At 39.7% G+C, this 13,846-nt stretch overlaps 1 protein-coding gene across 1 annotated transcript in view; it reads left to right on the plus strand.

Moving 5' to 3' along the window:
* The window catches only part of LOC135516071 (ankyrin repeat and BTB/POZ domain-containing protein 3-A-like), a 166,736-nt gene extending 154,474 nt beyond the window's left edge, over window positions 1-12,262 (plus strand). Inside the window, exon 16 of the mRNA XM_064940076.1 lies at window positions 10,705-12,262. Within this exon, the coding sequence (XP_064796148.1) occupies window positions 10,705-10,935 (231 nt within the window). The 3' untranslated portion in view covers window positions 10,936-12,262. The remainder of the gene's footprint in view (window positions 1-10,704) is intronic.
* The last annotated feature ends 1,584 nt before the right edge of the window (window positions 12,263-13,846 follow it).

Consider the following 13,846-nt stretch of genomic DNA (forward strand, 5'->3'; position numbering starts at 1 on the left):
ATGAATGAAATATTCTTATTAAATACTTTTCTTTACATACCTTAAGGGAACATTTCGACATTTGTTGTATGGTTAGTGAGAAAGTCCATATTGCAAATGTAAGGTCCCTTACTAGATGTCCGAAAACATTTGTAAAATTCGGGGACGGCGTCGGGCCGAGCGGCAGGGCCAGACCTACCGGGAAGTCATCAAATGAACTTTGTCGGACATTCGGTTTTCGTTTGATAAAATAATCAAATTTTGGTCATTTTTCCGCTATCCCGGAAAATCCCACAAGAGGGCATAAGCAATCATATTGCAATTTGACAAAACATCACGAATCACGACGGGGCCTTATCTCGAAAACTGAAAATATTTCGAAGCCGAAACTTGGTGAGCATAGGTTTGGCATAATGGGCAGTTGGCCCGAACAAGATGGCGTCTAGGCCTCAACGGTTTTTGAGTTATGGCCATTTTTCTGGGATTAAAGGTCCAAAATGAAAATAGAGAAATTATTTTTTCACTTCACGACAAAGTCAAGGAGCCTCCGGTGTCAATAAAAAAAAAATCAGCCATTTATCTATCGTCAGTTAAGAGAAATCGTACAATGACAGATTGGTGATGGTCAAATATAGGTGTTTTTTTTTCAACAGTTACAGATCCAGTTGCTGTTGTTGTTCATACAAATATTTTTAAAGTGTGCTGCGGAGCTCTGCGAGATTTCTGTGATTTTCTATGATTTTCTGAAATAACACACACTCACTAAACCCTCCGTAAATAACTCAGTTCTTAACGTAAAGACTTAAAACTCAGGATTCTGTAAAGGCATACCCCAATAAGGACATGGATTTATTTATAGCTTCCTGTGCCAACAGGAAGTGCCTTAAATGGTGTCATAGTGGCTGTTTCCAAGGGTTAAAAAGGTCAGATCTTTTCAAAACTTCATATGTGTGATTAGGCAACCCTCCTGAACTGTAAAATCAGTAATTTCTCCCAACAGATGTCAAAGAAAAGCTCTCACACACACACACACAGCAAGGATGGAGTGACAAAGCGCGGTGCTTAAAGACACAGAGAGCAGGCAATGGCATAAACATAATCTCAAGGCCGTGCCGAGTTCAACGAGATATCCCGCTTGACCGTAGCCCGCTCGGTCAGCGACCATTAGAAAAGTAGGCCCAAAATGAAGCCTGCACCACAATGTCATTTGCTTTTGGGTTACAGTGAGAGAACCGTTAAGGTGAGAAACACAATTCGACCTCAGGTACGTTCCTAAGGTCCCCCCGATCCGTGCAAGCCTAACCTTGACCGTGTGGCATTAACCCTTAACAGTAAATCAGGGTTTTTTGTTCTCATATAATACAATGATATCTCTCCCCATAGGAATCCATTGCCTGCTCCCCTAAATTCAACCTGGAGCCTATATGGGTTATGAATTCCGTATGAACCTGTCTTCGGTACCAGTCCATCAGGCCACTATGAGGTCTACCTGTGTCGATTCTAAGCTTCCTGGACCAACCGGAAGTGGTTAAAATCGCCCTAAAAGTGTATATCCATAACCTGCCTGCAGTTTGATAGACATAGTGCATTCAACCCTGTGTAAATCAGTCAGTTTTTATGGTAAAGACTTAAAACTCAGGATTCTGTAATAGAATACCCCAATGAGGATGTGTGTTGAGTTATAGCTTCCTGTGCCAACCGGAAGTGCCATAATTGGTGTCTCATGGGCTGTTTCGAGGGGTTAAAAAAATCAGATCTTTCCAAAACTTCATATATGTGATTAGGCAACCCCCATGAACTGTAAATAAGTCATTTTTCCCATAAAATTTCAAAGGAAAACTAAATCACACACACACACAGCTTGGAAGGAGGGACCCATTGGGGTGGGTAGAGACATACAGTCCCTGCATTAGTTAACCTTGTTGGAACTTTTAAAGAACCGTCAGACCTAGAGTTCCGAAACTTTAGAATCCTGTTCTAGACCTCAGGTCGATAGTGCGTGGTGAGTTACGTTGCTCTAGAAGGTTCTCGGACCGAGAAACAGCCTCGTACATTTGCAATGACTTCAATTCATTTTTGCATCACAAAAATGTCGACATTTAGAAATGTCTCAGAGTCACAGGACTAGGTGCATTGTGACCGTCTCGGCCCATAGAGAGCCATATTGCAAATGCACAGTGACTTTGCAAAAGTGAGAAAACATCACCAAATGGACATGATGAAATCAACACCACGAGTGATGGAAAGGAACAACAATCACTGCCCGGCCATCCCAAGTTCATCAGACCAGTCAATTTTGCATTTCTGCAGGATTTTTGAGCATGTCAAATTTCTTTGACATTTGGTCCCCCACAAAACATATGCCTTATGCACAAGTAAACAGTGAGGTACCATCACCAAAAAAAAAAAAAGATTATGATAATAAAATATGACTGCCCAAAGTATGTTGATACAGTTCTTATATGTGTGTAATTGACATAAAATTCAAATGAATTTTGCAAAAACGGTCCAGAAAGCACATGATTTTAAGGGTGTGTGAAAGAACAACAATCACTGCCCGGCCATTTTATAAAATTTTGCTATTTTTAACTTTTGACTTCCTATGAAATCATATTCCAAATGGAGAAAACATATGCCTAATGCACAAGTAAAAAAAAAAATAAAAAATATGATAATAAAATACGACTAAAGTATGTTGATACAGTTCTTATATGTGTGTAATTGACACAAAATTCGAAAGAATTTCGAAAAACGGTCCAGAAAGCACTTTTTTAGGGGTGTGTGAAGTTTTTTATGAAATTTTGCAATTTTTGACTTTTGACTTCCTATGAAATCATATTGCAAATGGACAAAACATATGCCTTATGCGCAAGTAATTAAAAAAAATGATAATAAAATTGGACAAAAGTATATTCATACAGTTCTTACACGTGTAATTGACAAAAAAGCGAAAGAATTTCGAAAAACGGTCCAGAAAGCACTTTTTTAAGGGGTGATAAGTTTTTGACAAAAAAAATCATTTTTTCAAAATTTGGCTTTTGGATGTTGACTTGGGGTCCATTTCCTATATGAAAAACCACGGTGGAGCGCACACGCCGCCTGTTGGATTTTTGAAGTGTTACAACTGGCAATAGCCATATGGCATTTGAAAAACATTTTGCATGAATCAACGCCGAATTGGGTGGTATTGGCCATCGTGTACATGGTTTGCCCTATGCCAATGTTTTCCCATTCATTTTTGTCCATTTCAGGGGGGCGTATTCCCTTACATAGTTAAAAACTGTTAGAGATCGGGCTACTTTTTTCAACATTCTGTTAAAAATCACGCAACATTTCAACGTCCTGCTACTCATGCCAGGAATATGGTATATGCATATGATTAGTATGTTTGCATAGAAAACACTCTGAAGTTTCTAAAACTGGTTCAATGATGTCTGTGACTATAACAGAACGTATTCCGTGGTCAAAATCGCAAGGAAACCTGATCACAAAATCGACAAAGAAAAAATCAATCCGCCAGTCTCTGTATTGTCTATTGCAAGGAATAATAGTTAAGGATGGGATTACAGTTCCTACAGCTTCCACACGATATCGCCGGTGTTGTGATTTCGATGCAACTAAATCCTTGGTCAGATGAGTAAATAGGCACATCCGGTCTTCAGGTACACAGCTCGAAAATATGGAAGCGGAAAAGTGGACTACGTTTTCCAAACTTGTTGCTATTGAATACAGATCGCTCCGTGATCAATTTGATCGTTTATTAACATCTACTAATACCTAAAGTTGGATTACAGAAGTAGTTTGAAGTGTTTTGTCAAAGTTTATAGGAAACTTTTTTAATAAAAAAAAAATAACGTTGCGTTTAAAAACAGGGTTTTCCTGGATCTGACGGTCTTCATAAATGGACATTTTGGGTATACAAGGACCGATTTAATCGAAAAAAAGACCCAATTGTAATGTTTATGGGACATATAGGAGTGCCAACAAAGAAGCTCATCAAAGGTAATGAATGTTTTATATTTTATTTCTGCGTTTTGTAGCTTGACAAGTGTAGCTTGTGACAAGTGTAGCTTGAATTGAGTACCCTACATGTGAGTTTTAATGAACGTTTGAGTTTTAACATGTGCTGTTAGCATTTGGCGTAGCGCATTTGCATTTATTGTTGGCAAGGTGGGACGCTTGCGTGTCGGGTTGCCCAGAGAGGTTAAAGGTGCTGACAACAAAATCACGCAAAAAATATCAATGGAAACAAATTTACCAACCCATGGAAGTCTGGATTTGGAGTCACACTCAAAATTAAAGTGGAAAACCACACTACAGACTGATCCAACTTTGATGTAATGTCCTTAAAACAAGTAAAAATTAGGCTCAGTAGTGTGTGTGGCCTCCACGTGCCTGTATGACCTCCTTACAACGCCTGGGCATGCTCCTGATGAGGTGGCGGATGGTCTCCTGAGGGATCTCCTCCCAGACCTGGACTAAAGCATCCACCAACTCCTGGACATTCTGTGGTGCAACGTGGCGTTGGTGGATGGAGCGAGACATGATGTCCCAGATGTGCTCAATTGGATTCAGGTCTAGGGAACGGGCAGGCCAGTCCATAGCATCAATGCCTTCCTATTGCAGGAACTGCTGACACACTCCAGCCACATGAGGTCTCAGCATCAGCATATGGTCTCACAAGAGGTCGGAGGATCTCATCTCGGTACCTAATGGCAGTCAGGCTACCTCTGGCGAGCACATGAAATGCCATCCCACACCATGACTGACCCACCGCCAAACCGGTCATGCTGGAGGATGTTGCAGGCAGCAGAACGTTCTCCACGGCATCTCCAGACTCTGTCACGTCTGTCACATGTACTCAGTGAGAACCTGCTTTCATCTGTGAAGAGCACAGGGCGCCAGTGGCGAATTTGACAATCTTGGTGTTCTCTGGCAAATGCCAAACGTCCTGCTCGGTGTTGGGCTGTAAGCCCAACCCCCACCTGTGGACGACGGGCCCTCATACCACCCTCATGGAGTCTGTTTCTGACCGTTTGAGCAGACACATGCACATTTGTGGCCTGCTGGAGGTCATTTTGCAGGGCTCTGGCAGTGCTCCTCCTTGCACAAAGGCGGAGGTAGCGGTCCTGCTGCTGGGTTGTTGCCCTCCTACGTCCTCCTCCACGTCTCCTGATGTACTGGCCTGTCTCCTGGTAGCGCCTCCATGCTCTGGACACTACGCTGACAGACACAGCAAACCTTCTTGCCACAGCTCGCATTGATGTGCCATCCTGGATGAGCTGCATTACCTGAGCCACTTGTGTGGGTTGTAGACTCCGTCTCATGCTACCACTAGAGTGAAAGCACCGCCAGCATTCAAAAGTGACCAAAACATCAGCCAGGAAGCATAGGAACTGAGAAGTGGTCTGTGGTCACCACCTGCAGAACCACTCCTTTTTTGGGAGGTATCTAGCTAAATGCCTATAATTTCCACCTGTTGTCTATTCCATTTGCACAACAGCATGTGAAATTTATTGTCAATCAGTGTTGCTCCCTATAAGTGGACAGTTTGATTTCACAGAAGTGTGATCGTCTTGGAGTTACATTGTGTTGTTTAAGTGTTCCCTTTATTTTTTGAGCAGTGTATATTTTCTGTAATTTTACATTCCATTTCTGCATTACAGTTGATAACCATGGCAATGAATGCTAAGAAGCCAACATTACTGAAACACAAATTCGACACTTCTGAGCCCCAGCAACATGGACACCCCCACAATTGAGACACAGTTTTTCCACCAATGCTACACATTCCTTTGTCCCATGCCCTCCTGCACACTTGACACATCTCTGCATTTCCCACCTACACACTGCTGCAACAAATATATACACATTGTGAAAGCCCTTCAAGGTACAAAAAAGCGTCTGCTAAATGGGATATATATATATATATATATGTCTTCATTTAACTTTTAGTGACATCACAAAATAGACATTAATCTTTCACATTCCATCTCTCATCATTACCAACATTCGGAGGATGAAAAATATTGTCCCGGTGTCCATTGTTTGATGTTGAAGTTCTTGGACCTCTTTATAAGGCACATAGACATGCTGATCACCCAAACTAGGCCCCAAAGTGAGTCGTCTGCTGCCTATGGTTTACGATCGAGTGAGGTGTCATTAAACCCCCACATCCATCCCTCTTCCCCTCTGCTGGAGAGAGAGAGAGCGCTGTAGAGCTGATATATTGTAACCTGATCCTTTGGATCCTCACAGGATAGTCATGACAACCAGCACGGGTTATTTTACACCACTGGCCCTCTCCATTTTGTGAACTGCTTGTGTCGTGAATTCCGTCTCATTCCATTTTCGACGACACATTCCAGGTAAATAACCCACACAGAACGTGACTTTTCCAGTCATGTTTGGTTTCACTGCAATCAACTGGTTTGTTAGTAACACAATCAAACCTGATGGGCCATTTCGCGGGACGTATTGACTGAACGAAACCGATTTGAAGACAACAAGTCATTACATCATTGTCCACCAATGATTTGCCCGCTGTTTCGTTGATTGACTGTCTTTTAACCCAATGACCACTGATCGTCTTGAAATCTAGTTGGGTAGATAGCCAATGAGCTGAGCTAAACGGCAATAGGCCATGTTTTTGTGTTGCAAGACGAACTCATGTAGTAAGCTCCAGCGTAAAGTGAGTCATTCACTATTGAAGTTTCATACCGGAAGGAGAAACACATATTACGCATTGCATTGTTTAGTAAATGCGATTCAGCTGTTTATATATCAATCATTATGGCGACTAAGTCAGGGAAAGCTAAATCTAAGTCTAGATATACAGATGTACACACAATTTTAGAATAAATTGATTGGGAAGATGAGGCAGAGATTGTTGTAGGACAATTCATTTAGCGATTGTGGAGGAATATTTTTTGAACGGGAGAGGACATCGTTTTGGACTGGTAAGTTCTTATCATGCTAATGCCCTTGTTTGAGATTAATAATATAAGATATTATTTGTGATTTTTTTGTAAATTTTAGAAGCAATATATAAACATGTAATGTCATGACATGTGAGATGCGTGTGTCTGCCGCCCCACCCCAACCCACAGGAAATAGCCTATTTGAGGCTGTTGAGGGGATGGCAGGCCCACACAACAATGGCCAAAGTGAAATGGAGACAGTAGATACAGCTGGTCTGTTGTAATATAATAAAGATAGTAGATCTAGCTGGTCTGTCATAATATAATAGAGACAGTAGATCGAGCAGGTCATAATAATGTATTCAACCTTATGTTCCCTGTACTCTCTCTATATATACAGTGCCTTGCGAAAGTATTCGGCCCCCTTGAACTTTGCGACCTTTTGCCTCTCTTTCTCTCTCTCGGAGGACCTGAGCTCTAGGACCATGCGTCGGGACTACCTGGCATGATGACTACTTGCTGTCCCCAGTCCACCTGGCCTTGCCGCTGTTCCAGTTTCAACTGTTCTGCCTGCGGCTTTGGAGCCCTAAACTGTTCATTTTTACTCTTGAGGTGCTGTCCTGTTGCACCCTCTACAACCACTGTGATCTCCACCCGGCACAGCCAGAAGAGGACTGGCCACCCCTCATAGCCTGGTTCCTCTCTAGGTTTCTTCCTAGGTTTTAGCCTTTCTAGGGAGTTTTTCCTAGCCACCGTGCTTCTACACCTGCATTACTTGCTGTTTGTGGTTTTAGGCTGGGGCAAAATAAATAGATTTGATTTGATAGAGGACTGAGGGTCTTCCAAATATTGAACGTGTGTAAATAGTTACCCATGTTATTTTGTAAATGTATATATTTATATATTTTATTTAATCAATCATTTTTTTTCTCCCATTTATTTATTTTTTTGTTTATTTTTCTAAAAAGTTTTTTTGGGGGGGGTTGTTAGAATACCATTTTGGTATTTTGTATATAGTTATTTGTTTCAAAATGTATACCTTCAACAATTTGGCCACTTGGGGAACATTTGGGCTACTTGTGTGGGACACCTGGGTGACTTCATGATAAATGTCATGTAGCACACTCATTTTGGAAGTTATCATTCTGAAACTTTGCACAAGTACTGTTGCCCTCTTATATTTTTCACTGAAATTGTCCGCATCATCCTATCTGAATGTTTGTTTTATCTTGTTCATTTTAAAGATGATGATACAAAAATAAAAAATAAAAACATGTTTTTTTCATTGTTTTATCTAAACCAGATCTATTGTGTTATATTCTTCTACATTCAATTCACATTTCCACAAACTTCAGAGTATTTTCTTTCAAATGGTACCAAGAATATGCATATCCTTGGTTCTGTGCCTGAGCTGCAAGCTGTTAGATTTGGGTATGTCTTCAAGCGGAAATTGCACAAAGAAGGGGGGGAGCTCTAAGAGGTTTTAAACCGATGTATAACACTTCTATTTTTATGAATATTTAATTGGACTATTTCTGTATTTTGAATGTGGCGCTCTGCAATTTCCCCGTACGGTCGTGTCCCACCTGCCCATAAGAAGTTAAAACATGCTCACATAGAGTGCCTTGTGAAAGTATTCGTCCCCCTTGAACTTTGCGACCTTTTGCCACAATCCAGGCTGGCCTTTATGGAAGTGGCAAGAAGAAAGCCATTTCTTAAAGATATCCATAAAAAGTGCCATTTAAAGTTTGCCACAAGCCACCTGGGAGACACACCAAACATGTGGAAGAAGGTGCTCTGGTCAGATGAAACCAAAATTGAACTTTTTGGCAAAACGTTATGTTTGGCGTAAAAGCAACACAGCTCATCCATCACAATGAACACACCATCCCCACTGTCAAACATGGTGGTGGCAGCATCATGGTTTGGGCCTGCTTTTCTTCAGCAGGGACAGGGAAGATGGTTAAAATTGATGGGAAGATGGATGGAGCCAAATACAGGACCATTCTGGAAGAAAACATGATGGAGTCTGCAAAAGACCTGAGACTGGGACGGAGATTTGTCTTCCAACAAGACAATGATCCAAAACATAAAGCAAAATCTACAATGGAATGGTTCAAAAATAAACATATCCACGTGTTAGAATGGCCAAGTCAAAGTCCAGACCTGAATCCAATCGAGAATCTGTGGAAAGAACTGAAAACTGCTGTTCAACAATGCTCTCCATCCAACCTCACTGAGCTTGAGCTGTTTTGCAAGGAGGAATGGGAAAAATGTCAGTCTCTCGATGTGCAAAACTGATAGAGACATACCCCAAGCGACTTACAGCTGTAATCGCAGCAAAAGGTGGCGCTACAAAGTATTAACTTAAGGGGGCTGAATAATTTTGCACGCCCAATTTTTCAGTTTTTGATTTGTTAAAAAAGTTTGAAATATCCAATAAATGTCGTTCCACTTCATGATTGTGTCCCACTTGTTGATTCTTCACAAAAAATACAGTTTTATATCTTTATGTTTGAAGTCTGAAATGTGGCAAAATGTCGCAAAGTTCAAGGGGGCCGAATACTTTCGCAAGGCACTGTATATTTTTAAATTCATCAGAATACGTTAACACTCCTGATGTTAAAGTTTAACCTTTAGCGACGAGCAATCCCGTATCCGGGAGCCTAATCATAGCCTCAAAAGCACATTATCATAACACAATGTTTCCTATTCATGAAAATCGCAAATGAAATGAAATAAATATATTCAAACACAAGCTTAGCCTTTTGTTAACAACACTGTCATCTCAGATTTTCAAAATATGCGTTACAGCCAACGCTAGACAAGCATTAGTGTAAGTTTAGCATGGCATAAGGCTATGCTAGGCTGTGCTGTGCTGGCAGCAGGCCACATTTTCACAAAAATAAGAAAAGCAACCAAATTAAATCATTTACCTTTGAAGAACTTCAGATGCTTTCACTCAGGAGACTCCCAGTTAGATCGCAAATGTTCCTTTTTTCCAAAAATAATATTTTTGTAGGTGAAAAACGTCACGTTTGTTCATCCTGCTTGGCTGAGAAATCGACAGAAAAATACTTCAACTATAATGCATTAGCATAACGCAACTTTTTCTATTCATGAAAATCGCAAATGAAATTAAATAAATATATTGAAACACAAGCTTAGCCTTTTGTTAACAACACTGTCATCTCAGATTTTCAAAACATGCTTTTCAACCAAAGCTACACAAGCATTTGTGTAAGAGTATTGATAGCCTAGCATAGCATTAAGCCTAGCATTCAGCAGGCAACATTTTCACAAAAACAAGAAAAGCATTCAAATAAAATAATTTACCTTTGAAGAACTTCGGATGTTTTCAATGAGGAGATTCAGTTAGATAGCAAATGTTCATTTTTTCCAAAAATATTATTTGTGTAGGAGAAATGGAGTTCTAGGTAGAACCCTTCTTTCCTTTCAAATAATCCTTCTTGCCTTCCAATAATCATCAAATAACCTTTTCTTCCAAAAAATGTTCTTCAGATGAAAAAGATTCTATGTAGAACTCTTTGCCTTACATAGAATCATTGTCCTCCAAATATGATTCTTCTGATAAACGGTTCTTGGTAGAACCCTATCCCTCTGCAAAGATTTTGTAACCCTTTTTTTCTAAGAGTGTACAGTAAAAGAGTATAAAATATAAGAAGGCAAGATAACCATGCATGATACAATGTGTATATATCAGACATAAAAAAACATAAGTCATAGAGAGGGCATTGTGACAGAGTGATTAAAGGTTCTGACTGTATCCTTATGCCCTGTTTAGTTCCTCTGTGCCAATGAGCTGGCGGTCTTCATCGAAGGCTACTTCCTGAAGAACATGGTGCTGCTGATTGAGGTGGAGGCTTTCAAACAACTACTGTACGAGATGCCTGTTACTGTGAGCCCCGGACCCTGCCTGAGCCCCATCTCCGATGTCCTCCATGACCTGGAGAAAACTCTAGCCACCCGCATCCAGTCAATTCACCTCTCCTCCTCCAAGGGCTCCATTGTGTGACCTCTCTGGGTTCTTTAAACACACTTACAATGAACCAAGTAATGCTACTGCAACATCCACTACCCCAGTTCATTCACCTGTCCCCTGATGTTAACATTTTCATAACATCCCTTTAATGTTACTGCTATTTCAAACCCTGTCCATCTACCTGTCCGCACTAGGGAGTGCTGTTGGTTTATGTGACAGGTCTGGGTGCTTATGCTTTCACAACATTGCTGCAGAGTTACACTGCAGCGTCCAGCCATCTGACAGCTCCATTGTCTTCTCTTTGTTACAGGTTTGAACATTGTTGTAATACTCCTCTAACGTCAATGCACCATCGAATACACAAAGGAAATATTAAAAAAATGTAGGACTTGTTACAGGCATATAATATGCCCATGATAATAAAATGTACAATTGTATTTCATATGAGATGCATACGTAGAATAGGTCCCTTTTGCTGAAAGAGTGTAATAACTTGTAGAATAAAAACTCTACTTTGAAAAATGAATTCATTCAGTGGTTAGTATCTGGTATGAGAGTTTACTTGGCTTTGTAATATTTTCATTTGTATAATTGGGATGCAAATCTGTTTGGTGACAGAGCAGGTGACTAAAGTAAAGGAAAAATTGTCAAACTTTAACTTTAACTAAACCAACCACAAAAAGTTCACTGTAAAAAAAATCTGGTTGTTTTTATGGTAACTTAGTGGCAGCCAGTTACTGTAAAAAAAGACACAGGATGTTACTGTAAATTCCAAAGAAACTTTGGTTTAACAGTATATTACTTTACATTTCAATAATGTACTGTTAAATCATTTTTTTTACATTAACGGAAAGTTACCATAAGTTATTTTTAAGTTACAATAAAAACAACATTATTTTTTTTTACAGTGTATGCTTTGGAAGTGCATTGTAGCAATGATTTCAGAGTGATTTGAGAATGTAAACACATGTGCCAACTCATTATCTTCATGTGTGGTACAGCATCTCACTCAGTCGTCGATAAAGTATGCGCTGATGGAACATTTACACAACTGACCAATACTTCAGTGCTCCTTGAACTGTACTCCCAACAATCATTATCCATGTATGTTTGAAACATGGATGTTCAACTTAGACCAAACTTATGATATATTTATGAACAATGTCAATAATTTGCATGACACTTCTCAACTGTACTACCCTACTGTTGCGTTTCAGCAGAGCCAACCTCATAGACTACTTTGGAGGGAAATGAAGAGTTTTCTAGCTATGACGAGTCAGACTCATACTGGCACTCTCGAGAAGGAAGGGTCTTCATGCTGTAATTGTGGGAAACAAGGTAAATATGTAATGAAAGTCAATTCTGTTGGTCGTTCTTTCTACAAACTAATGTACAGTATATTTAATTCACCTACAGTTGCTTGGATAGCAGCATTGCTCTTGTTGGATGTGTTACCTGCCCAAACATTGTTCTTAAATGTTCAATTCTGGTAATGCAACGTTGCATGTTAAATGTACAGTATGAATCTTTAGATTTTTCTGTTTAAGACTTTTTTTCGAAATGTGTGTGTCATGCAGATTGATATAAGTGAGTAAGGTATTAGTCTCTGATATATGTAGGATTTCAAGCATGGGATGTTTTCCTTCTACACTGTGCAACTACTGATGCATTCCAAATAATCAAGGTTAAAAGGTGACACGGTAGTTCTTAGGTGATCCCCAAAATAGTTGATTGCCATGATAAGACATTGTCAAATCACGTGTAGATATTGAGATATACTGTATGTATAATATGCATAAGGTATTATGGTGCATGAAGTGGTAACACTTTTTTTGGGTAGTCCATCTGTAGATGCAAACTATCTGTTGATAAGCAACTCCTTGCTAAGGTTACGGTTAGGGTAAGGTTTAGAGTTAGGGTTAGTAGATAGTAATTTGAAACGTTGCTGATAGTCTGTAGATAGTCAGTCTGTAGAGCATCTACAGATGATCAAAATAAAGTGTTACTCATGGCTGCGGTCCCTTTACAGGACCGCAGCCATGAAAATTCCAGAGCGCCAACTAATAGTACTCAATAGAACTCAAACTTTCATTAAAACACACATGCAGGGTACTCAATTAAAGCTACACTCGTTGTGAATCTAGCCAACATGTCAGATTTTTAAAATGCTTTTCGGTGAAATCATGAGAAGCTATTATCTGATAGCATGCAACCCCCAGAAATACACAAAGGGGACGTAAACAAAATAATTAGCGTAGCCGGCGCTACACAAAACGCAGAAATAAAATATAAAACATTCATTATCTTTGACGAGCTTCTTTGTTGGCACTCCTATATGTCCCATAAACATCACAATTGGGTCTTTTTTTTCGATTAAATCGGTCCATGTATACCCAAAATGTCCATTTATGAACACGGTCAGATCCAGGAAAAAACTCTGTTTCAAAACGCAATGTCATTTTTTTAAATTAAAAAAGTTGCCTATAAACTTTGACAAAACACTTCAAACTACTTTTGTAATCCAACTTTAGGTATTAGTAAACGTTAATAAATGATCAAATTGATCACGGACGATCTGTATTCAATAGCAGCAAGTCTTGAAATCATCGTCCATATTCTACCTTTCATAACTTCCTCCGGTATACTGGACGACAGGAAGTGCCTATTACTCATTTGACCAAGGATTAACTTCAATACAATTCCCAACACTGGCGACATCGTGTGGAAGCTGTAGGAACTGGTCGCTATCTATTTTCCCTTGCCATAGACAATACAGAGACTGGCGGATTGATATTTTTTTAGTGTTTTTTGTGAACAGTTTTCCTTGGGATTTTGCCTCCTACACACGTTCTGTTATAGTCACAGACATCATGTAACCAGTTTTATAAACTTCAGAGTGTTTTCTATCCACACATACTAATCATATGCATGTACTATGTTCCTG

The sequence above is a fragment of the Oncorhynchus masou genome, chromosome 27, assembly GCF_036934945.1.
Source record: "Oncorhynchus masou masou isolate Uvic2021 chromosome 27, UVic_Omas_1.1, whole genome shotgun sequence".
Classification (NCBI taxonomy): Eukaryota; Metazoa; Chordata; class Actinopteri; order Salmoniformes; family Salmonidae; genus Oncorhynchus; species Oncorhynchus masou.